Source organism: Terrapene carolina, unplaced genomic scaffold (assembly GCF_002925995.2).
Source record: "Terrapene carolina triunguis isolate 2854851 unplaced genomic scaffold, T_m_triunguis-2.0 Scaffold147, whole genome shotgun sequence".
Lineage (NCBI taxonomy): Eukaryota > Metazoa > Chordata > Testudines > Emydidae > Terrapene > Terrapene triunguis.
This window is the reverse complement of record NW_020664498.1, coordinates 2,582,792-2,608,929: the sequence shown is the minus strand read 5'-3', so window position 1 is coordinate 2,608,929 and position 26,138 is coordinate 2,582,792. Positions and strand designations below refer to the sequence as shown.

Sequence of the window (26,138 nt, the reverse complement as noted above, 5' to 3'; positions counted from 1 at the left end):
GTTTTTAGTAAAAATCACGGACTGATCACGGGCAATAAAGAAAAATTCACAGAAGCCTGTGACCTGTCCATGACTTTTACTAAAATATGCGTGACAAAATGGGGAACTGTGGGATACCCCCTCTGCCCGTGGCAGCTCGGCGCTCAGGGGCCCCGCCGCCTCAGGCTGTGGGGGTATCCTGCAGCTCCCGGTTGCCATAGGCGGCAGGGGGACTCTGCCGCTCCCAGCCACTGTGGGCTGAAGTCACAGAGGTCTCTGGAAGTCATGAATTCTGTGACTTCTGTGATCTGTGACAAAATCATAACCTTAGTAATGGTAGGACATTTTAAAAAGCTTACCCTAGTTTCTTCATCATGTTCCTATTATGCTTCTGGTGTTTAGAGCAGTGATGAAGCTCCTCCACTCCTGTCTGTTTCTGACAAGTCTTTCAATGGTTCCCCAGCTGTGCCCCATCATGTTCAGCTCGGCTTCCACAGCTCATGTTTTTGGGCAGCCTCGTTTTCACTTGCCGTCAGCTGTCCATCTTATTGCTACTCTAGTGATGGAATCAGTTTCTATCCAAAGCACATGACCAATCCATCTCCAGTGCCTCCTGGCAATGATGGTGCTCATATCCCCTTTTCTGCACTGTTCAATGTTTGAGATTGTTCTGGGCCAAAAGATACAGAGGATTTTTCTGAGGCAGGTTGTATGGAATGAAGATGGTTTGGACATGTCATACTTTCTCATTCCCCAGCAGTCTGCACTATAAAGTAGTGTTGAAAATTTATTTTCTGATAAATCTTGAGTTTGGTTTTGGTGTATTTTGATGATTTCCAGACTGTATTAAGCTCCTGAAGGTGTGCCTGGATTTATTGATGTGGAAGCTAAGCTGAAAAACCTTGGGCAGCACCATCAGCCAGGATGGTGGAACAAGCCAGGACATCTGGAACAAAATCAATACCTTAGTTTAGACTGTGCCTAACTCTTATTGAATGAAGTAATTTTTTTCTACAATAATTATTATTTAACAGTGTAAAGGTATTCAGGTTGTGTGTAAACTCAGATTGTATTATCACATGTCCTTCAGAGAAAAGACAATACTGCAAGGTTCCATCACCTACATCTGTGTACTTGATAATCTTTTTGGTGTGTGTTTGTACAGTGCCCTGCATAATGGGGTCCTGGTCCATGACTGGGGCTTGTTGGTGCTACCATAATACAATTAAATAATTAATAACTAATACTTTAATGGGGAATGTGTAATATAATTGGGGGGGCATGGAAACTCTCAGAATTTCCTGTTTATAATCACCACTGCAGCCAACAAAATTAAACCAATGATTAAGTTTCTTCCCCCTCCAGCCCGCAGGCTGGCAACGTTCGGCCAAGCAAGATGCCCCAACCCCGAATTTTCAGTCAGGCGCTGGACGGTCGCCTCTCTCCTGCACTTTTACTCAGGCTCTGATGAGGCGCCCTCGCGTTCGGCTCTGCCCCTTCCCTAAGCCCCCGCGCGCCGGGATATGATTGGCTGCGGCGGGGTCCTCCTTCCTTTCCTCGCTCCCTCGGAGAGAGCTAACCGCCGAGATGGTGAGTGTCCGCGGTGCAACCCATTTTTATCCGCCTTGTACCGCCGCCATCCTGCCGCTGCGGGGCTCGCGGGACCCCGCGGCCTGCCCGGGCCCACTGGCTGGGGGCGGCTGCCCCGGCATTGGGGCGCCCGGGCGGGAGTCAGGGTAGCGGCGGGGCCGCTTCCCCCCTTCCCTCCCCCCGGCCTCTGGGCTGGGGCTCCCGGAGCTCCCCCGGGCAGCGCTGGGCTCTGACTCCCCGCACTGCTCGGCTCTCTCCAGCGCGGCTGCAGGCGTGGTGAGCCCAGCCGGGCTTTCTCCGGCCGGGCCAGCGCGACGGGGGTGTCGAGGGGGGATGTGACATGCTGCCCGCTAACAGCTCTGCGCATCGCCCCTACACGTGCATTCAGTCCCACTTCGCCTCCCGCTGCGTCTCTGCCCCCAACCCAGCGCTTCCCGGGAGCTGGACCTAGGCACAACTGCAGCAGCCTGGTGTGCTCAGGCAAGTGATGGTTTCCCTTTGCACCCTAGCAAACGAGTTAGTAGCCCGCCTCCGCTGCCTAGGCGTGTGCGTCCATAGGCTTCACACAAAATGTTGCCGGTGACTTGGTGCATGCACTTTCTTTTCATATTTAGGGGTTGTATTCACCTTACACACGAGGTTTAAATTACACCTTGGTATAAAAAATTCTTGGTCTACAGGTGGATCAAATCTGAACTGTTCATGTAACAAACATGACTTGTATCCCTGTTAGTGCCCCATAACCCAGGTCCAGTTTCCTTCTTACAATAAATAGTATTGCATAGTGGTGGGTGCTCAGTGTCAGACAGGTTGTGGACATTGTTCTGTTGGCTGCAAACTGCATGAATTCAATAAGTATTACCCTGACAGCTTTTTTTTCTGCATCCTTGCAATAGCTCTCCTAGCACAGGTGGAGATTGTATTGCAGCAGTATCTTGCCATGAGTTTCAGACCAGTTTTTCATAAGTTTTTGCAAACCAGCTGATGAGTTATTTGAAGTACTGTGTTGATGTGCCATCTTGGTGTGAAAGATCATGGAAGAACTCAAATGCATATTAATTGGTTTTCCGAAATATCTTGTAGAATGACACGGTGACCATCAGAACCAGGAAGTTCATGACTAATAGACTGCTTCAGCGTAAACAGATGGTAAGAAATATTAGGTACTACCTTAGTTTTGCTTATGTGTTTTATGTTACTGTACTTTTAGTTCTTAAAGCTTGTGCTCTTTAGAATGACCCTAGGTAAAAGACTTCTAGATAGGGTAGACTTTTTTCAAGATATACCTGCCTAGTTGGTAGGCTCTCTATAGTTGCCATTTACATTAATTTGTTGTAATATCTTGATAGACCATTAGATGTGTATGAAGATTCTAGTTAGGGAATAGGACCTAAGTATTCCCTATGATCATTGTTAAAGCTTGAAAATGCTAAACTGCCCACTAACTGCTTTGCTGTACTTTATTCTGAAGATGTAGCCAAAGCTACTGTGAGTGGTATGGAGAATAATATGAAGCAGAGCTCATGAGAACTCTGCAATGATAGTAGTTTTTAACTTGCTTTTTTGACTCTTGAATTTTTGCTTGAGTCTCTGTATAGTGAGATGTACACCAAATGGGAACTGCTGGCTTCCATTGTTGCTGTGGTGTGTTAATTTAGATGCCAACTGTGGGTAGTGATATTTTCCTTATTAGCTATTTTAAGGTGGTTTAGATATTCTCGTTATGTATGGAATATCTTTATACTATTATAAAGTATGGATATTTCTAACTGGAAAAACTTGCCTCTGTAGGTGATTGATGTTCTTCATCCTGGAAAGGCCACAGTTCCCAAAACTGAAATCAGGGAAAAGCTGGCAAAAATGTACAAAACAACGCCAGATGTAATTTTCGTCTTTGGCTTCAGAACCCATTTTGGTGGTGGTAAGACAACAGGCTTTGGCATGATTTATGATTCCCTGGACTATGCAAAGAAGAATGAACCAAAGCACAGACTGGCCAGGGTAAGTTTCTTGCTTTCAATTTTTACAGTGCCAAGAAGCTTGCTGTTTGTTCTAAAGGGCATCTTGCATATAGTTAGGGTCCAAAACCTGAAACATTGCAGCAAAGTTAAACTATTAACTTAGGTTTTTTTTATTGAGGTACAAAAATGAGATCTATAAATAAAAATCCCTTCTCTCTATTCATGAATTTACAGAGTAGAAACAAGCTTTTTGTTGTAATGCAGATGAAGGGGAATGAAATCATTTATGATCAGCTGTGGATTTTAGCAGTACAACCTAATGGTTAATGGAACGGGCACAAGATCATGGGATGAGCATGCATAGTATATATGTTCTTAAAAATATACTCAACTGCATCTCTACATTTTCAGCCCATAAAGTTGCCTCACTTTGTATTAGGTGCGGTATTAGCAGTTGCCTACAGAACTTTTAAATACATTTTTAGGGCTTACATTAATAATTATACTTTGAATTATTAAAGCTTTTGAAATATGTAAATATTTAATATAGAAACACTTTATAGATATTATTGAGTTCACTTCAGTAATTGTGGGCATAATTCTCTTACTACTAGCATGGCTTGTATGAAAAGAAGAAGACTTCGAGAAAACAGCGAAAGGAGCGTAAGAACAGAATGAAGAAAGTCAGGGGTACAGCCAAGGCAAATGTTGGTGCTGGCAAGAAGGTATGATGAAACCTGCAGACTACAGCATAGATACTGGGTTTTAGTTTCTTTGGTAGACAGGTTTCTTCCTCAACAAATAATTTTCTTTCTTAATTTTTTTACCTTTCCTACTGGATAACAGAAGGTAACTTATGAGATCCTGTGTAGTTCTAACTCAGTAGTTTACAGTAGAACCTCAGTGTTACAAACTGACCAGTCAACCACACACGTTATTTGGAACTAGAAGTATGCAATCAGGCAGCAGCAGAGACTAAAAAACTGCCACCAAATACTGTGTTAAACATGAAGTACATATAAAAAGGAAAGCAGCTTTTTTTTCTTTTGCATAGTAACGTTTCAAAGCTGTATTAAATCAATGTTTAGTTATAAACTTTTGAAAGAATAGCTCTAATGTTACGAACATTTCAGAGTAATGAACAGCCTCCATTCCCGAGGTGTTTATAACTCTGAGTTTCTAATGTAGTTTTGCTCACCTGGTAACTGTTCAGTAGCTAACTTAATATGAAGATTTAAGTGATAGCATATTAAATATGCTATTTCTTTTTTAAATCTTGTGAAACTGTACTTTGTTGCAATCAAAGTGATGGACACCTCACTTTAATTACTAGATAACTCCGATGATGGACAATAAAACTTAAGTTCTCCCCGGACTTGAGTTTTGTTCATTAGATTCCCCCCTCCCCCATGTTCAAGGACTCCAGCCAGCCTGGTGGGCTGCTGGTAGTATAGTATGCTCCCTCCCACAAAGGAACATAGGGCATGGCTACACTTGCAGATGTAGAGCGCTGTGAGTTAAACCCACCTTTGGAGAGCGCAGCAGGGAAAGCGCTGCAGTCTGTCCACACTGACAGCTGCTTGCACACTGGCGTGGCCACATTTGCGGCACTTGGGAGCGGTGCATTATGGGCAGCTATCCCAGCATGCAAGTGACTGCAACGTGCTTTTCAAATGGGGGGGTTGGGGTGGGGTGGAGTGTGACAGGGAGTGTGTTGTGTGTATGTGGGGGAGAGTGGGGTTTTGGGGGGCTAAGAGCATGTCAACATGCTGTCTTGTAAGTTCAGACAGCAGCAGACCTCCCCCCATCTCACACACCGCATTCCACACTAATGGCTTTCATGGCGCTTTGAAAGGGCATTTCCACATTCCTACAGGAGTTCAAAACAATGACAAGAGTGGCCACTTGACTTAAGGGGATTATGGGACGTTTCCGGAGGCCGATCAGAGCGCAGTAACCCAACAGCTCGTTCACACTGATGCCCGTGCTTTGTAGCCAAGGCACAGCAAAAGTTATTCCTCTTGCCGAGGTGGAGTAGCAGCAGCGCTGTAGCCGCGGAGACAGAGCGCTCTACGTGCCTTGCCAGTGTGGATGGGGAGTGAGCTAGGGGCGCCCGGGGCTCCTTTATTGCTCTGTAACTCGCAAGTGTAGCCAAGCTCTTAGAGTTAGGAGCCATGTGTTTGAGGCATTGCCCTCCACCTGTGCAGGCTATGAGGAGGTAGGATGTCTGACACTGCTGTTCTCTTCTGCCTGGTCAGTCACTGCTGCTCCGCCTCTGGTGGGAGCTGTGTCAATCCCGCAGAGGGATGGCAAGCCAGCCTGACATGAAGGTTGGAGGGGGTCTTGGGATGTTCTCAAGCAGAAGGAAAAACTGAGGTACAGTGTAGAAATGAAAGAACAGCATTACTCAAGGGATTTGAGAGGTACAATATATACTAAGCATACTTAAAATCAGATTTTAGTGTTTTTAGCACTGCTTTGGAGGTAGAGTGAAGGTGGTGGGTAATAGAAAAAGCTGATCTTTCTAGTAAATAGTTGTTGTTGCTAAAATGCTATAAATAACCAAATATCCTTTCTTGAATCTTAGTAACGTTTCTTTACTTTAACCTTTCTTTCTTTCTTGGAATTCATCAGAAGTGAAGTGACTAGCAGGTACTGAGTGAGAATGGATGTGGTGGTGACTGTATGAATTATGCATCACTTACACGCTTGATGTGCTTAATATAAACACCTTGTGTATTGCTTTGCATGCCTGTGCTCTCACTTTGAACCTGAGTTCATTTCTGCCCTTCAGTATACAGTATTCTGCTACTGTGCAAATACTGCTACAGAAACAGAGGGTGGCTAATTTAAAACTGGTGCAGAAGTGAAATCTGGTTTTCTGTCACTGCTCATCCAAATACACCCAGTGGATCTTGACAAGCTCTCTAAAAGTACTTGTGCATATCATTACTTATTATGAAATACCAATGAATGGGGTGAAGGATGATGCCTCAACAGTATGCATTGAGTATGAAGTGAAAAGTATTGACCCACTTTTTTTTTTTTTTATGCATATTTAAAAAAAAAAAAAAATCAGCTGCATGTGTAACTTGTGCTTACCACAAATGCACCATGCTTTTCTGGATTTAAGCCATAGTGCCATAAGGCGGTCTGCACATGCTGTAACCATATACCCAGGCAACAATTGTGTGTATAGAATACTTAATTTTTGGCTTCTGGATTCCTAAACTTTTGAAGGTGTGAATTGTTGTGTAGCTCGAAGTCTTTGTTAGCCAGTTGGGTTACTTCCTCATTATAATCCATTTTATGAAAGACATGCTTACTACCTGTATATATCTTGTATCAATTTTAGTTTACTAAATCCAAGTGCTTGAATCTTGCATTTCAAACTGAGGCTTCATTTGGATCCTTTTTTTCTTTTTGTTTAAACACTGTAATATGCTGGGTAATAAAGATGAAGCCCTGCTAATATTAACTGCATAACAGTAAAGATGAAGGCACTTTAATAAGAGGTCTTAGTGGTTTGTAGTTTGAAAGCTTGTCTTTCACCAACAGAAGTTGGCCCAATAAGATATTACCTCACCCACCTTGTGTGCAAACTTAGTCAATTTCAAGGGCGGAATGAATTTAATCTGCAAGGTTAATCAGTGTATTTGTTGTATGCTCATGGTTTAAATTTGCTGGCTAAATTCATTCCCTGCAAACTGTGAAATTCTATACTTTGTCATTTACACTCCATGAGTTTCCTAAAAAACCCCAAACCTCATGATTTACCAGGGCCCTACTTACAATGCATCTCAGTCTAGATAGGACAAGTAGAGGATAAAATAGTTTAATTCTACTCTTTTGACAGATGTGCTACCTGTTTGAATAGTTCCGTGATGTGGTGTATAATCCTTGAAATGAAGTAATTGTTCTGTTGACTGATTTTATTCTCATTTGAGGTTGACCAGAGTTAAAAATTGGCTTGGGGGCATCACTTAACAGCAGTGGTGATCAACCTTATTATACAGGAGGGCCACATAAACCTAAGCACCACCTTGTGAGGGCCAAACAGATGGATAGGTTATGTACAGTATTTGTAGTTAAAAACCAAGAAATCAGTGCATAAAATGTATGTCAGAATGATAGAAAATGGGGGTGGTGGGTAAAAAAACACATCACTAAATTTAAGAATATGTAAACATGATGACAAAATGCTAATGAATCTGCCTTTAGTGTGTTGTGTTGAAGCAGGCCCTGGGCCTTATGAAATGCTCTAGTGGGCCGTAGGTTGGGCACCCCTGACTTAAAGGATCTAGATCTGACTAATTTAACAGCCTGGTTCACATGGATTATTCTTTCTAATTTATAAAACACATGGCCAATATTTATTACTATGGTAGTGTCTCTAGAGGCCACGATCAAGGCCCCACGGTGGTAGGTTATGTGTATACTCTGCTCCAACTAATGTAACGACGTCTCAAAGGATCGGTTTGAGGTATACTAGGGTGGCGTACCCGGGCCCACTTATCCACTGACACTTTAAAAACCCTTGCACCCCAATCTGAGTCTATGCAAGTTATGCGATATGCATGTATCTTTTCATCCTTGCAAATGATACCTGTAACCCCCATAACCGAAGCCTGACCCCAGATGTACAGTACCTTCCCTCTTAACTCGTGTATATTTCATTTTAAACATTCACTTTAATAAAATTTTTAATATTACTTAAAGCTTACATAGTTTAAATAGACAGACATAACAATCTTTTAAATGAACTCCTAGAAAAACTGAAGTGTTAGTGATATTTCTGTATAACTTCTTTTGAGGAGGTTTATGGATGGAGAAATAACAAAAAATGAAGCGTAGAGTAGAAGTAGATGTCCATGTCTTCATTTGGCTGCAGAGCTCTTAGGAGGAACAAAAAGCAGAGCAGAGTAGTCACTGTAATTGAAACATTAATCATTATAGGCTCATTGGTAACTAAAGGAAAATCTGTTTCTGAGTAAGTCTAGTTACTTGTAATAGTCTTAACTTGCATGGCAATACGGTTGTTGCTAAATCAATTCTTTGGCTTTGTATATACTTTACATTTCCATTTTGAAGATGCACGTCTGAAATGTGTGCTAAGTATATCTGAAAATATAAATCATATACACATTGAATTGCTTTCATTTGCCCTTCCTGTTGTGAACATAGGGTTCATACCATACCACTTTCTCTCACTTTTGGTTGTTTGAATTGGGATGTGTGTTCTCTTTTGGGCTGTACCATATACATCCATTGTAAGGCCTTGTTTACACTGGGAAATAGTCAAGTTTCCGACTCTGATGATCAGACACTGGTGCGGCTGCACTGGGAAAAACTGCTATTTGCACATATGGAGTTTACCCCATTTTCAAGGGGTAAAGTTGCATCCATTATTGTAAACTTATAGCTTATCCTGTTGGCTCTGGTGCGTCTATATGGTGGATGGCCACTGATGCCTGGAGTTAGGGCAAGGCTGTGACTACAAATGACCCATCTTCACTTGAAGTCTTTTAGGCCATGTCTAGATTTAGTGCTATAAGCTTGTACAGCTGCACCAATACAGCTGTGCTACTGTAAGATCGCTCATGTAGCCATGTTATGCCGATGGGAGAGAGCTCTCCCGTTGATGTAATAAAACCAGCTCAGCAAGTGGCGGTAGCTATGTTGGTGGGAGAGCGTCTCCTGTCAACATAGAGCTGTGCACACAAGCAATTTTGCTGGTAAAACTTACGTTGCTCAGGGGTGTGAAAAGAGTTTTGCCAATATAAGTGCTAATGTAGACATGGCCTTACTCTTGCTTCTTCATGACAAAGGCAGAAAGCTAAGTAACTGACAACGTAGCCTGCTTTCTCTTCATGGTTATTTAACTCCTGACTTTTTGTGGCTTGACAGTTTCACACACAACAACCTCTGAACATCTCAAATCTGAATAGGAATGTGCCTTTCCTTGCATTGTCACATGACTATTTTTACTGCTCTTTATGGCACATAAATCTACCCCATCTCTGGGTGCCCAAAAGGTACCCTTATAGTAAAACTGCATTAACAACTCTTCTTGTATCTGATTTGCGTGCTTTTTTTACATTATGTTTAAAGGTATTCGCTTGATTTTCATAACACATGTAAATTAGCACTCACGCTCAAGCACGTGAATGGCCTAACTAGCCATCTGTGTGGCAGTACTCAGTTGTATAACTGTGAAAATTGATCCCCTGATGTTTGTAACTAATAAAGTGCAGAAGACTCTTGTAAGAAGCCTTATCAATCTGCCTCATCACACCTTTGACTATTTTTTTAATCAGTTGGCATTCAGCCGTGACTCTCCTTCCCCCTCCAAGAAATTGTCCCACTCTTTTGCAGCCACTATCTTTCTGCGAAACCCTTCAAGATCCATTCCTTCTATAACAATTTTTAAAGTGTCTTTTATGATTTACCCTTTTCCTGCCCCCTCCACCTTTTTTTTTCTATGTTACTTGTATTCTTATTGTTAGCTGTCCATGATAGGAGCTGCTTTTATGTATGGACAGCACCTAGCATATTGTTTGCTATTGGAATACAAATAAATGTTAAACATAATTTGGGCTGTGGCAATACACAAGTCTTGTAAGTTCTTTATATGTGGCACTCTAGTTGACCGCAGTAGCTCTGAATATGGAGGGCTTGCAGGATCATGGTTTTAAGCCTGCCGTAACCTTATTCTGCTATGTATAATCCTAGCAGGTATGTAGACCCTGACATTTGCTCTTAAGTGCAGATGCACTCAAGGAATGAAGCATGTAAAAACGGACAACTTAATCACCTCCCTTCCCCTTCAATTGTTTGTATTTAAAATTATATCTGGTTGTATCTTTGACAAGTTTGGCTTTGGTTAGCTATAGGGCTATGGAGGAGAGCTGAATTCTTCTCTGGTTCATGCATTGAATTGCCTCGTTCCCATTTGCAGAATATCTTGAAGGTGCAGGCATGCGTGAGTCAGAACACACTTGACTTTCTGGGCCCCAGTAGAGCCTGCAATGCTGCTGGTTAAAACAAGGCCCCTCCCTCCCCCCGCTCCAATATTTTACAAACAGGGTGAACTTTTTAGGAAAGTTACTGAAAATAAGCATGAAACCCAACAGTGCCATTAGCACCCTTTAGGACACACTCACACCAAACAGGTTGGATTTTCTAGGATAACGTGACTGTATGTAATAATGACTGTGTAATTTGTGATTTTTTTTAAAGCATTTACTGACTTTTTGTTTTCTTGTTGTTTCAGTGAGCTGGCAAATGGAAATAACAGGTAGAACTTCTTAAATGTTTGGATTTCTGCTATGCTGGTGATTTTATCCTGCTGTGGCCTTATGTTCAAAGTCAGCACAAGGAAGTTTTAACACAGGTTTTTTAATTTTAAGGGAACGCTCTCCCTCTTTTTGCATACGGTATCAACTGCCAGTTTTTGTGGGCATGTTCCCCGTGGCCTCCCCCAGACCTCCATTGTGAGGAAGACCCAAACTACACAAGGAAATCAGTAAACAAAGTGGACTCTAATGCTTAGAGTAAAGGAAATCTACCTTTTTAGCATTAATCTCTCATAATAGGAAAATTGTGACTACTTCTTCTCCAAAATTGTCCTTTAAATTTCATTAGTAACTAATATAATGGGATGATGCTGAGTATTTTTACTACTGCTTAAATGACAAATATTTATCAGACTGTATCTCAAATTACAAAGCAGTATGTTTGTTTCACTGATAGAAATTGACAGCTTTATAATCATAACTTCTATCTTAATACCAGCAAGAAGTCTCTCAAGTGGACTGATGAGACTTAACTAAAAGGCTATCAAACATACTTTAAATTCTGCTGTTTGTTCTCATTTCACTACCAAGGCTGCTTAAATGGATGTGCTTTGTTGTGGTAGCTGGTGCAAAGCAAACTCTCTGCTATAGCTACTGCGGCAACTTTTTAAAAGCAGCCTGAGCAGTATGTATTAAAACAAACAAAGCAGAACTTAACTAAAACAAGACATCTGCTATCCTTGGTCTTTATACTGCTTGAATATTCTGATCTTCTTACATAGGAAGCAACTGCTTTGTCAGCCAGCTATCTTATGGTTTAATAATTGTTCATAGCATTTTTAAAGAATTGAGTGTCTGAAGCCCTGATCTTGCAGTGGCCTTTTTCTGCACAGGACTAATTGCACGATAAGGGCCTTTAGAAAAGTGACAATGTAAAAAAAGCTGACTATATTCCATTGCAAAGATAATATTACAGGGCTGACTTTTTTCCACCCTCCTTTTACAGAGACTAAGTTATCCTGCAAAGGTAACAAGAGAAGATGATGGTGATCTGTCAGAAGCTTGTCAAATAAACTATACAAACTGAAATGCTCTTTGTTCTTTTTTTACAGTTTTAAATGTACAATAAAGATTTTATAAACTGAATTTGAAAGATAAAGGATTGTTCAGATCTGGTGCATTGTTTACACTTCATTAATAACCTTTTTGGTATGAGCATTATTTCAGCATCTCAATATTTTTACTTGAAGACAGTCATGTCCAAATATCTTGAGTTGATTGATAAACAGTAGGAACTAGACCAGGGGTTCTCAAACTTTTATACTGGTGAACCCTTACTCAGAGGCTTGCTATGTGAGTGCCCCCTCCCCCCTTTATAAATTAAAAACACTTTTAAAATATATTTAACACCATTAATAATGCTGGATGCAAAGCAGGGTTTGGGGTGAAAGCTGACAGCTTGTGATTCCCCCTCCACCCCCCCATGTATTAACTTCACAACCCCCTGTTTGAGAACCCCTGAACTAAACCAACATGTTTAGTGAAATGGTCTATACTTCAAATGTTTGAAAGCTGGTCTTTTGAAAGCTGTGAAACTTACCAAGCTCTATTTTCAAGTTTTTGATAAGTAGTAAAACTTAATTCTTGGACTAGAACTTTGCAATCAAGATTAATCTATTAGCCAGTTGCTGGACTTTATTAATAGTGTTCAAGTATCTTTTGTTTATGCTCAGGTCTGAGTTTAACATGTTTGCATAAATGTATAGATCACTGTATTGACAAATAATGACCTCTTCTTGTCCCTCATGGAAGTCAATAAGAGAACTCAATCATATTTTTAGATTTCCCTGTCAAGCAGACTAGAAGTGTGTGTGAATGCGGGCTATCAATCAGGTCCGATCCAGCTTTTACTAAAACCTTATCCTGTAGCTCCTGTATTAATACATAATGGACTTTGAAAATTCAACACTTGGGTATCTATGCCCAGAAACACAAAACAAAGCTCAGGAACAAACATGTTGCTGCAGAGAAGACACTTAGTTATATGGAGGGGCTTGAGGAATATTGTAATAACCCCACTGAGCTCAGACAATATGCACATTGGAATAAAAGCACAAAATTGGGTTGTGTGCAGGAGGAGCTAGAAAGTAAGTGAACTTTTAGGTTAAATTTAGATACATCTCTTTTTGGTAATTGTACTTAGGTAGTGGCTGGCTCTCCTGTGCCAAGCATGTTTAGGGCTGATCAAAAGTTGGGCTAGGGCAGGGGTTCTCAAATGGGGTCGGGACCCCTCGGGGTTGTAAGGTTATTACATTGGGGGTCGCGAGCTGTCAGCCTCCACCCTAATCCCGCTTTGCTGCCAGCATTTATAATGGTGTTAAATATATTTAAGTGTTTTTAATTTATAAAGGGGGTCGCACTCAGAGGCTTGCTATGTGAAAGGGGTCACCAGTACAAAAGCTTGAGAACCACTGGGCTAGGGTTCTCCAAGAAAAACATGGATGCTAAAGTTACTTGGAAGATGGTACTTTTTTCTTCTCCCCCGCCCACCAGTCCACAGTAGAGAACAGGCCCCCTGGTTTGGGGAAATGAGTGAAAACACTTGGAACAAAGAATTTCCTATAACTTGTAGCTTGGAAAAAGGGTCTGTTTTTATGCTCGTAGCTCTAACCCATATGTTCCCAACTTGCTGTTAAACTTCAATTGCATAGTGAAATAGTCCTACATAGGCAGAGGAAGGAGAATGGCGGTAGTCTTCCCAAAATAGCTGCATATTAGCAAAATTTCTCTTCTGCTAGCCTGAATTCTCCCTGTAGATACAGTGAGATATGATATTCATCCAGGTAGCATTCCTCTGAAGGCTTGGAGTGTGCTGTCACTGCTTTCTAATGCTCCAAAGGTAGGTGGATTTTATTGTTGGGTACAGCACGTTCTCTGCAGTGACTTTTAGCTGCTTTGGGATTCCCGAGAAAATGAAGTAACTTGGCTTCTTACACTCTCGTTTTCAGTATATTTTGGTAATGATGAAAAATACTCTTCTGTATAAGAATGAACTGCCTTTGTTGCGGCTTGACTAGGTAATACAGAACATATTGCTACAATAGCTGGCACCATTTATTTAATCTACAATTCAGAGTAACTCATCTCTTACCATACTTAAGAGCTAAATCTATTCATTCTGAGAACTTGTCATGAAACACTTAAAGCTGCTGCCAGTACCCATCACTTTCTCCTCACTGATTGGGATTTTCCACTCCATGCATCTGATGAAGTGGGTTCTAGCCCACAAAAGCTTATGCCCAAATAAATTTGTTAGTCTCTAAGGTGCCACAAGGACTCCTCGTTTTTGCTGATAGACTAACAGGGCTACCACTCTGAAACCTGATTGGGATTGCTGTCTCAATATGGCCCTGTTCCTTAAACAGGACTTTATGCTTTTTCTACAATAGCTTCAGCCCATGCTCTTCATTCGGAGCAAGACAAAAAATGAGCGTTATTCTTTGAAAGAATAGAGATGAAATTTTAAACCAATGTTCCATTAAGATCTGTTGCCGGTGCTTTCAAATGGAAAAGCTGATGACTTAAGTCCCACTTTACATGTTAAAAACACTGCTTTCTGTTCTGTTAGAGATGCTAATAGGCTTTACTGTGATATTAAAAGTTTGTAGCTGGCTTTTTTTTTTTTTTTTTTTTTTTTTTTAGGGTTTTCTTTTTTTTAAAGCTTTTTATTTTGAGGGTTTTTATTTATTTGGGGTTTTTTTTTTTCCAGGAAAAATTTGTCAGTAGTCTTCAGAAACATTGATAAATGTCCCACCTATAATTTTTATTTGAAAAACCTCTGCATGCTTGAAATAAATGCAATCTGCACTGACTGATGCTGTGTCAATTGTGGGTGAGGGTGAAGGAATGTCACTAAACTCTAATTTATGTATTAAGGGGGGATGGGCAACTTCTATTAGTGGCTGTGGGGTAGAGGGGGTTGTGCACTATTTTGCTGAAGTCACAGGGACCCTCTGTGCCTCAGTTTCACCAATTATAAAATAGGGCTTATATAGTCTTTCCTTTATAAAGTACCTTTTAAATGTCAGTTTTTCACTTGTAGAGTGCAAAGGTGTAGTGGTCCCATTTTTAAAAAGCCATACCTACTGCTGTGACTACTGGGGAAATTTAGCTGTAAATGCAAATAGAACTCCTCTCCCTCAGTTTCGAATGCTGTGATCTAAGATGCTGGGTCCCGATACCTTTAAAGTTTGGATCCAGATTCCTTTCTAAGTGTTTTCAAGGTAATTATGTCAGAGACAGCACTGTGATCTCATGTATTTGTCAGCTGATCTCAAATTTGGAGGTGTCTGTTGACAATTGGCTGGTTTAAATGGAAGGCGACTGGAGGTGGGGCTTTCCGTGGGGAGATTGACTCCCCCTTTACCTGCATTCTAGAATAACTATTGATTAACGCCAGGGGTGGATGCTTGTCACTGGAATAAGGCCATCATTCTCCATGCATGATAGCTATTTGGAAATAGCACTTGTCTACAGCAGGAGTTAAGTTACTCAGCTATAGGCTTACAGACCTAATTTGAGTGTGTGCAGTACTCAGTCCAAATGGAGATGAAGGCCTACGGTCTACTACTTACAATCTTAGCTGAGTGACCAGAGGATGGCAGCATCCTAGTGTTTTATTCATTTCTGAAGATTCCTCTGTCTTAACTAAACACTGCCTAATACATAAAAGTAGCACTGTGTGGTTTCCTGTTCAGTGTCTCAAGGACTTTCCACTCAAATGTGCGCAGTTCACAGGTAAGGGTTTTTTTTTTTTTTTTTTTTTTGAACTGTCAGCTCTGTAAATTCATGTTTGGGTCCTTGTCAGATTTTTAGGCTCCTAGGCTCAGGTTCTCAGTTGACCTGAGTTCTTAATTTCCCTGGATTTCCGGGGCAGTTGGGTGCCTAAACACTTTTGTGGACTTGGCCTTGTGCTTATCTGCCTCATTGGCAGTAAGTAATAATGCTTCTGTAGTGTAAACTATGCCCCTTAGTTGTATTATCATATTCCCTTTATGCCCTTGCTAACACCTGTTAAAAAGCCCTTGCCAGCAGGGATACACAGATATAACAGGGAAACAGATACTAAACTATGCTAATGATGCAGTGGGGGCTGCAGCATGCACTCAGCGAGAGAGTGTTTAGCTCTATAAGGATAAAGTGAGTGAAAAGTAGGGAAGACTTAAAAAAAATCTGCTGAGTGCACATCAAAATAAGGTGCCATTTTTACTTGGGCACTCATGCCTAGGCAGGTACACAGAAAAGGTTTTTTGTTTGTTTTGTTTTTAAATTCAAGTGTTTGCTCTAGCCTCATTTATAATATATCACACACTTATATTAATGTGCTGTTAATAAGAAATGGAATAAAGCCATTAAGATAATATGAAAAAAATCTATGTAATTGAAGGTAATAGGTGTTGCCTTTAATCAATCAGTTAGGATGCCTTTTTTTCTATTTCACTACTTGTCTAAGAACAAACTACTGAATGATGGATGCATCTCACCTGTTAAGCAGTATCCCATCCCAGGAGACCTCTTGTGTGAGTATTAAGAGTGCCGCACCTCAAGCCCTTGCAAACTTCTGTGGGGGGACCTCTTAAGGAAAGAGGAATGATCAGGGTAGGAGGGAGAAGGAAGGTTTTGTGAGCAACAGTGAAGGAAACATCGATCCATGTGGACATGGGAGCTACCTATGTGCAATAAAAGGTGTGGGATTTGCTGTGGGAATGGGTTATTGCATACACATTTAATTCCTTTCCTATCCCTAGTGAATTTTGTAAGATGAAATAACAAGGGACTATGTTTCCTCCTTATCAAAGAGCAAAGAAACGTAAAGGAGCCTCATCCAAAGCTTGTTCCAGTTATGGAATTACACCCATTGACTTCATGGGGCTTGGATATTAAATTATGTATTGTAAAAGCGGTGAGGCTCCCTTCGTAAGCCTCCTCCCCTTGCATCTTGTTGAGCATTATGAAGGAAAGATGAGCCTTCTTATCAAATATATTAGAACCATCACTAGAGGGTAGTGTGAACACAGCAATACAAATACCTGAACAGTTTCCGTAAAAACAAAAACCTAAAAGAAGCCACATCATGCTGAACAGAAGAGGGCAAACTCTTCACAGAAGTAGGAGAGAAGAAGGCAGTAGTGGTGGTGTGGAGGGTGAGGAGTAATAAATCAGCAATCAGTGTTTCAAGAAAAATATATAAAAAATAAAATGTACTAAGCAGTTCAAATATTAGGAAGGCACCACTACAGCAGTGATGTAAATCGATATTGCTTGTCCTATTCTGACTCCTCCTCCTTTGTCTCCTTACTTTAGCTGTAAGAAAAAAAAATAAAAAGCTTTTTGATAAAGGTGATTGTAAATTAAAAATTAACGAAAACAAAACCCTTTTGCAGTGGAGTAGCTGTCGTGGCAAAAATTCTCCTGTGACTTTTCTAAAAGAACAGAAGTTACAGAAGGGATACATCTATAGTTCACAGCAGGATTAAATTCAGAGTTTTAGGATGGCATCTCTCACTGAAAGAGCCGTTTGGTTAAAAAATTTTTTTTTTAAATCCCGGGATTGTTTATCAAATCATTTTTATGAGAAATAAAATTTCAAAGCAGGGAATGGTGTGTGTGTATATATAACTGTATATACATTGTCTGCCATTTCTTTGGCTACCTATAGCTAGGGGCCCTACCAAATTCACAGTCCATTTTGGTCAATTTCATGGTCATAGATTTTAAAAATAATAAGTTTCATGATTTCAGATATTCTAAAATTTCACAGTGTTGTAACTGTAGGGGGCCTGACCCGAAAGGAGGCTGGGGGGAGGTGCAGTATTGCCACCCTTATTTCTGTGCTGCTCCCTTCAGAGCTGGGCCCATAGCCAGAAGCTACCACTCTCTGGCCACCCAGCACTAAAGGTAGTGGAAAAGTAAGGGTGGCAATACTGTGACCCCCCCACACACACACATTCCCCTTTTGGGTCTGGACCCCCAATTTGAGAAATGCTGGTATCCCCCATGAAATCTGTATAGTATAGGGTAAAAGTACACAAAAGACCAGATGTCATGATCCGTGATGCATTTTTCACGGCATTGAATTTGGTAGGGCCCTACCTATAGCCCAGCACCGTTCCTCCAGCATATCTTGTGGTATGTATCTGATGTGCCACTGTGACATATTCTGAGCTGTCACTGCACAGATGAGCTGACCAGTGAATTGATAGGGAAACAGATTTTTTCCTTCTAAAGGTTTAGTTCAGGGGTCAGCAACCTTTCAGATGTGGTGTGCTGAGTCTTCATTTATTCACTCTGATTTAAGGGTTCGCGTGCCAGTAATACATTTTACTGTTTTTAGAAGGTCTCTTTCTATAAGTCTATCATATATAACTAAACTATTGTTGTATGTAAAGTAAATAAGGTTTTTAAAATGTTTAAGAAGCTTCATTTAAAATTAAATTAAAATGCAGAGCCGCCAGGACCCGGGCAGTGTGAGTGCCACTGAAAATCAGCTCGCGTGCCGCCTTCGGCAAGCGTGCCATAGGTTGCCTACCCCTGGTTTAGTTTACAATTGTTATTTGAAAATTATCCAGGGGGTTGGGACACTAAGCATTTCCAATGGGCTCACCTTTAGGGAGAATATAGCAGGTCATTTTGAAGTACAGGTAGTTTGAAATGAACTTACCATATCAGACTGATGACCTATCATACAGTTACCTGAGTTTATCTTCAATGCTTTGGGGTCTTTTTCGAGCTGAAAATATGTGGTCTGTGGAGATGTTCTTTGCCACTCATGGTGGAATATGGCAGGCAACTGATTTGTTAATTGAAAACTTTGTTTCTAAATTCTTTAGAAATAAGCAGCACTCTCCTTTTTTTTTTTTTTTTTTGATGATATTTTATTTTTCCTTCCTGCAATACAATCTGAGCTAGGAGTAGCAGCTGTTCTGTAACTCAAAATTTAACGCACATGCACACACACTTCGTGCTGTGATGATACTCTAAGGTAACTCCTTTTCCTATGGGAGGTAAAACAATTACATAGAAGGCATTGATGAAGAGAGGAATCTTTATGCTGTTCCTGCTGTGTACTGAAGACACCTTTGTGTCTCCAGCTGATCTTAATGCGTCCTGTTCTCTGTAGAAGCCACAGTTTTAGCAATAGCTACCTGCTTTTGGACTCTCTTTTGCCTTGGCTTCAATATAATCTACTTAGTATTTTTTAAAGATCGGGGGTTTCCTTAATAGACCATCTTCAACCATGAGTATCTTTCTTATGACTTCATGGAGGCCAAATTAAAACCAGTGAGAGATTTATGGGGTAGAGACCTCTAAATTAACTACCAGCTGGTCAATAGTCCCAGCTTAGGTTGAATGGTAAAATCTTCATTAACCCTTCACCATCATTTCAGACCCAGGAACAGTCGGAAATACGGTCTGGGGAGCAATCCTGTACGGTTAGGGGAGGGATAAAATGATGTTACAGATCCTTTCTATTTCTAATTTGTAGTATTTTATTATTATACATAGGACACACTCAAATCTACTTCAGAGCAAACAATGAGCAGAACAAATCAGGGACTTCTCTAAGTAGCTTGATAGGGTAGTGTACAGCATTCTTCTTAATATAACCAGCGGCTCCTAGAAAAAAGGGTGGGATACAGAACTTTACACCAGGGCAGCTGTCGATGGAAGATTGATATTTGAGATGAACCTGATCTAAAACTCCAAATCTGAACATCCCTGAAGTTTGTGTTTGATCAGATCCAAGTCACAGCTTATGGCCTCATCTTGAGGATGGATATTTTGGTTGAGGAAAAACTCCAGATATTGACACCCATCTTCCCTCTAAATTTTCAAAAACTTCAGTCCCACATGTGAACTTTGCACTGTGAGCCCAATTATTATTTTACCTATAGTGTGAAATTCTGCCTGACTAAAAAGACAAATTAGGTGCTGTGGCTATGGTCCGTTTTAAATAGGCTTTGACAACACTGATGCTACGACAGGGCATAGCCTGGTACACTAAAGCTTTTGGGCTTGCCTTAAGGGCTTAACTGGGGAGCACAGTCTTGAATTGGTAACACCTGGTGAACCCCAGTAGTGTGAACTCCAAAGTTGTCTTTTAAAAAAAAAAAAAAAAAAAAAGCTTCAAATTCATATTCCCCTATGAATTTTACTCTCATTTGGAATTCAATAAGTTCCCTTTTAATTTTAGCTTTCACTCTCCAGAAGAGCTGTGGCTAATGAAACAGCTGCACAAGTGGCTAAAAGGCATCCTGAGCCCTAGAAGATAATTGTATTTTTTTCCAGGAGTTGGCCATCGGCAACAAGTACTCTAATAAGAAAAGAGAACCATCTTCCTTTGCAGATATTGCTATTCATACATATAGAAATCATAAACGGAGTCAAGTAGCAAGCTTAGGCAGAAGTACATTTCTCATATCTGTGTCTTCTCTCAACAACTGTAGATGTTCTTACAATCTGAGGCAAAATGTATAAATCCATTCCTTGACTGTGGGCAGATGAAGGTGTTTTATACTTGTGTTTGTTAGGTTAAAATGCTATCTAATGAGGCTGGCCAGAATTTAAACTGACCTAAGTTCCTAGAACCATGCTTCATTTTGTTTCATGATGATCTGATCTGATAGTACTGCCCTGACATAATTTTCTGTCAAAATTTTGCTTGCCTGGTTGTTGATGTAGGCATCATGTGCATTGATCTGATAAGTTTTTAATCACTGGTATGTACCTTTTCTACAACAATCCTGACTGTAGGTAGGTAAAAGACTAGCTCAGACACTTTCCTGTTCTAACATTTGCTGACTAGTTTTAAGGGACACAGTCAACTTAAAAAATCACACTGAAAATTTATCTAATATTGTTACAAATAAAAGAAAAGAAGTATTCATTTTGTGAATTTGACAGCACTTTGTCAGTTTCATTGTTTCCCTGGTAGTTTGTGTAGATCTTTCTGTGCAGCAAAAGAGGAGAGAAAAGCATTTTTAAAGAGTAGAAAAGTGTCATGATAAAAGAAAACGAACAAAGAAAAAAAATTGGATCAGGCAGATGCGGTAGTTCAAACTACTTCTGTTTTTTTTTTTTTTTTTTTTTTTTTTTTTTTTTTTTTTAAGCTGACTAGGTTTCAAGCTATTTCCCTCTAACTAAATACTAAAGAGAGATGGTTAGTTTGATTTAGGCTCAATTTCAGTGTTTTGTAAAAGCCAGATTTTACAAAATCTGAAAGTGTACAGAAATGTTCACATGAATTCTTTGAAAAAGGCAGCTTGTCTGGCATTGAACATTCCTCTCTCGTGTTTGTATCCCAACCCACTAAAGCAGCATACTAGTGCATGAGAAGTCGGAAAATACAGTGACTATAAACAAAAGGGAAACTGATTAGTAAAATTCCATTGTTCAACCCAAGAGAAACACAAAAAGTGAACAAACAACATGTGTCTGGCTGCCATATTTAACCAACCCCACATTAACTCTCTCTCTTTATTAAAGATACAGAATAAATACTGCTGGGTTTCTTAACTTAAAAAATGTACACAAACAGCATGTGTTTGCTAATGTAAATTCAGTGGCATGTGCTTGTATATAGGAACAGGAGGAGCATGGTCCTGAAGGTACCTGCCTAATCAACACATAGCCCAGTCTCCCTGAGGTCTTTTCTTCAGTTAATATGAAGTGCTAGCTGCCTTTAGAGTTATGTGAGCACTGCAGGGAGAGAATTGAGCCCAAAATCTCAGATGTAGTGATGTTTCCCCTTCTGGCTTTCAACTCTAAGGGATCTATCTCAGCACCCTCTTTCCTTATTTGTTTGACCTCCTAAGCATCTGTCCTGGGAACTGAAACACAGCAGACTCTATAAAATACTTTCCCCAGAGCTTGCTGAGTAGCGAACATGTCTTGTACAGCCATTTCCAATCTATGACAACTTCAAGAGCAAGCACTTCCCTTCCTGCTTTTTGGGGAAGACGCTCAAAAGAAACCAAATGGATTCTCCAAGAGCTGGTGCAAGGCAGCCGTTTAACCAGTAGAGGACTGTAGAGCCACATGACACACGGTTAGTGATGCAAAAATGTCTAATCACAAAGGAATTGGGGGAGGACAGTAGCGTGAATAGATTCTATAAACCACAATAAAATCCTGAAAAGTGAGAGCTGTCTTCCTTGTTTGTTCCTTATTAAAGTGTTTAATTTGCCCCAGCCTCCCCTCCCCATTGAAGATTTATGGGAATTTTGTTTACATTTTGAAGAGTGTTGTCAAGAGCACTTCACAAGTGAAATATACCCAGCCCTTTGGGGGCTCACCACACCGCACTGATACAGAAATGGTGTTGCAGCCCCTAAAGGAAAACATACTTCATTTGTAACAAACATTATGTCTGCAGAAACTAATGGCACAACCTCCCATTCAGTTGATGTAAAATAAAACAGGCCATATGTTGCGGCTTTTAGAGTTTGGGTGTTTAATTTAAATGTTGTTTAATGAATATTCAAGCCCATTTGCTCAAAAGTTGTGCTCAATGTGGCTCCCCCCCAAATCTTACCTAGAGTATTAAGCCATTACAACAGAGTGTTAAAAACTAGGCATCTGTCTTCTACTGAAATGTGGATATTAAAATGCTACAGCAGATGAGAGGATAAATAAAGATATACAGTAAGAGGATCATTTTTTTTTGTTTTGTAATTAAGACTGAGAAGGGTTCGACATGCTTGCCACCCTTTAAGAAACAGGAACATTCACTGTGCTATTACAACAGCTGGGTTTTTGGATACATTATAGTGGTACATTCACTCCTCTCCCCATTGCTTAAAGGTATATTAGCCTTTTCATCATCAACACCTAGTGAGGCTACCTCTGAGTGGAATAGGAGCCCCATATTGCACATTGGATGGCTGAGTTTATTGTGAGGCTCATGTCAATTTAGCCAGGGCCTGATTCAGGAAAGCACTTAAGCATATGCTTAAATCCATCCCTGTTTAGGAAAGTTTTTTAACTTTAAGTACGTGACTTAAGTGTGGGCTTAAGCGATTTCCTGAACTGAGGCCGCCAGTCCAGAAATGAGGCCTCTTATCCTTTATTTTGAAATAGAATGAAAATGATCTCATTAGAAGACAGCTGGTGCATAAAAGCAAATCACAATAATTTCCCTTCATATGTTTTCATAAGGGTTCTTGAGATGCTTGTTTTTGCTGCACAAGTGTAATAATATTGTCAAAATACAGTGAAGCCCCCTTAAGTGAATAACCGATACATCAATAAAATGTTTAAAACATTCCCCAGCGCTATGCCTGTTTATAAAAATCTGAGTGAGAGCTGTGACTGCTAAATGAGAAAAACAAACAACCCCCAAAGAAATTTTGAAAAATCCTTTGTTATTCATTAAAGCTTTTCAGTGCCTCACTAACTCTGACAGTACAATCTCTGTCTGTTTTAGCCAGGTTGTTATGCTCCCATCAATGCTAAGAAGAAGCAAGAAATTACCTGTCCTACCACAGAGGTGTCACCTGAGCATAGTTAACACCTCAGCAGGTGGTAAGGCCAAGTCTGTTGGGCATATAAATGTACCCTTTGTCAGTTGACTGCACCATTTCCCTAGCTCAGTAGGAGTATTAGAAAATTGGCTCCTTATAGGAAAAGAAATATGAATATGAATAAAACAAATAATGAATAAACATATAAAACAAATGAATAAATAATTAACAACACCATCATCTATAGATAATGAGAACTTCCTGAATGAACCAATTTTAAACTTCTCCTAGACTTTGACGTAGAAAGTGAGGCTGTATGTTATTGGAAAATTAATTTCCCCTTGATTTGTATTACAGTAGTGCTTAGTGACTTCAAGCATGATGGGGGCCCATTACTTTAGGTACTGTACAAACACAAAGTAGGAGACAGGTGCTGATTTAGGCAATTTTGGGTTGACCATTGACCCCGATGACCTCTGACCTTGATGGTATCACACATGTAATACATAGGCAAACAAGTGAGTTATTGTTTCCTAAGTATGCTATAGTGTTATTAAGGAGTCTTAATTTGACTTATTTTGTTTTTAAAGTGTAATTCTACACTAAAGCTACTTTTTATTCAGTAGATCTGCTTTTTGGGTGTATTTATAGTTCTAGCTGCTTACTGTAATAAAAAGAACCAGATCTTCAAAGGTATTTAGGTACCCAAATCCCATTGAAATCAATGACAGTTAGGCACTTAAATACCTTTAAGGATCTAGGGCAAAGTTCTTACTTCTCTTAACTCCTGGTAGCACTGCAGAGCAAACACAGTCAAAGAAAGTAAGTGAGCTATCCCTTCTTGTTCACCACCAACAGAACTCTTTACTCAGTTGAAATCAGTGATGGCTGTGTAAGCCCATCTAAGGTATGGGACTGCACAGGTTTGACTGAGGGCAAAACTGAGCCATGGGATGTTTTTTGTAGAGAAGCTGCACTTCAAGTGAGTTTATGGCATTTGTATGCACTTTGCAAGTGTGGAACCTGCCATTCTCCTTTTATCCACATAATTGAGACAGAGTGGACAGCTGTAAGGAAACTTCCTCAAATTGATCAGCTAATGTGGCTTAGCTCTGACATTGAATGACCCTCCTGGCAGGTTAGTTCAGGCTCTCAGTCCTTTGCCTCTCCGCTGAAACTTCCAACGCGGTGTCAATTACTGCTAGTAGTGAGGGTGGCTTTGTGATGTGGACGCTTTTCTACTAGGAACTAGATGGAGACACTAAGCAGTCATTGGATGGTAATGACTTCTGGCTACTAGTGCCCAAGAGTCTAGTTTTGTTTCTATGTCTAACTCCCATTAATGTCAAAGGGAGTGCCACAAACCCACACTTTATGGCATTATTCCTTTGGCTTGGATTAAGGTTTACTAGAGTTCTAAAGTATAACAAACATATGTGTTCTTTGGCTGGGTAGTTCTACTACCTCTTCATTTAAACATTTTCCATTGTATGGTGAGGCATACTTGGGTGTCATTGCCATGTTTGCAAAGTTACACAGAGGAGGATGAGCAGACACATTTTAGGAGAGTGGGAGGAAAATCATGGCTGAGTAATTTAAATGAAGCTTATGGAGGAACTTGTGTGGTTCATGTATGACCACATTATAGCATTGACTATTGCATTCAGTTGGTGTTTCATCTTGGACATCAGAATGAAAAGACACTTCATATTTGAAGTTGGAGAGGGCTGTGAGGAATCTTCATCTTAGGGAAGGTCCTATTGGGTAGACTCTGATCAATAAATGGCTATAAATCATATATACCAGGGAGGAATTTGGAGATTTCACCAGTGGCAGTGTTCAGGTTGGCATGTATGGTTAAAATTGGAATTTTTCGTGGTGTATTGGTGTTTGCTTATTATTACTGCAGAATTAGCCCTGCTGGAAAGGAAGAAGTCTGTCTTCATAAAAAACCATGCTGATCTTCTCAAGTAGGTTGGGAAGGCATCAGATGCCAGTTTATTAAGCTAAACAGATGTGGGAAAAGTTTGCTAAGTTCATATTTCCATGCAAAACTTCGTTTTCAGAAAAGGCCTTTTATCTTCACAAAGGTTTCTACTGAAAAATTTTGACCAGCTCTACTCATGAGTCATCCCCTACTACTGGCAATAAAACTACACCACTGTTATTACCTCAACTCTAGCTGATATCCTAGAGCCGAAAGAGCTTGTGTCAGTGGAACTCAAAGTGGCAGCTGTGGCTATTAACTTTTTTGATTTCCCCCTCTTTGATTACTTTTCAGGTAGAGATGGCGCTTTCTTTTGTGCTAGTAGTCCATGCAGTTGGCTGGTGAAGTGAGATTTCACTGAAATATTGTCTATGCAATAAAAAGTAAGAAAATGGATAGACAAATGGACAGGCCTGCAATATACCAGAAAGAAAATCCTTCAAAACATTGCACAATAGACAGGAAAATACTGAGCCTAAAGATAGACTCACCCAGAAAGACCAGCACCAGCAAATTCAATGTATGGATCCACCTTCCAAAATTGTATTAATTTAATTTATAATTTAAGAGTAAATGTGACTTAGAATCACTGACATATGGATTTCTAAGTCTCTCTTTCCTTGGATCTATGTATGAAGGGCTTGATCCAAAGCCCACTGAGATCACTGACAGTCCTTCCAATGACTTCAGTAAGCCTTGGGTCAGCCTTAAATTCCTAAAATTGTCCTAATTCAGGCAAAATTTGTACTGTGTTGGGACTTCAGAGTTTGGGCCACATTTCTATTCAGTTTCCCTCTCTCTCTGT

The 26,138-nt window shown here is 40.2% G+C and overlaps 1 protein-coding gene across 2 annotated transcripts; it reads left to right on the top strand.

The window, feature by feature from the left end:
* Positions 1–1,522: 1,522 nt before the first annotated feature.
* LOC113406878 (40S ribosomal protein S24) lies at positions 1,523–11,971 on the top strand. 2 transcript variants are annotated; one of them, XM_026653711.2, is made up of 7 exons: positions 1,523–1,569; positions 2,653–2,718; positions 3,361–3,570; positions 4,145–4,255; positions 6,165–6,182; positions 10,804–10,827; positions 11,832–11,971. In XM_026653711.2, the coding sequence occupies exons 1-5, from the start codon at positions 1,567–1,569 to the stop codon at positions 6,168–6,170; spliced, it is 396 nt and encodes a 131-aa protein (XP_026509496.1). In that variant the 5' UTR covers positions 1,523–1,566; the 3' UTR covers positions 6,171–6,182; positions 10,804–10,827; positions 11,832–11,971. The 2 variants fall into 2 exon arrangements, with proteins under 2 accessions (XP_026509496.1, XP_026509497.1); XM_026653712.2 differs by lacking the exon at positions 6,165–6,182 and having other exon boundaries at positions 1,524–1,569.
* Positions 11,972–26,138: the final 14,167 nt, after the last annotated feature.

Coding starts and splice junctions, on each gene's coding strand:
- LOC113406878 (XM_026653711.2), top strand. Junction 2,719..3,360: donor TGCTTCAGCGTAAACAGATG/GTAAGAAATATT, acceptor TTGCCTCTGTAG/GTGATTGATGTTCTTCATCC. Junction 3,571..4,144: donor CAAAGCACAGACTGGCCAGG/GTAAGTTTCTTG, acceptor TCTTACTACTAG/CATGGCTTGTATGAAAAGAA.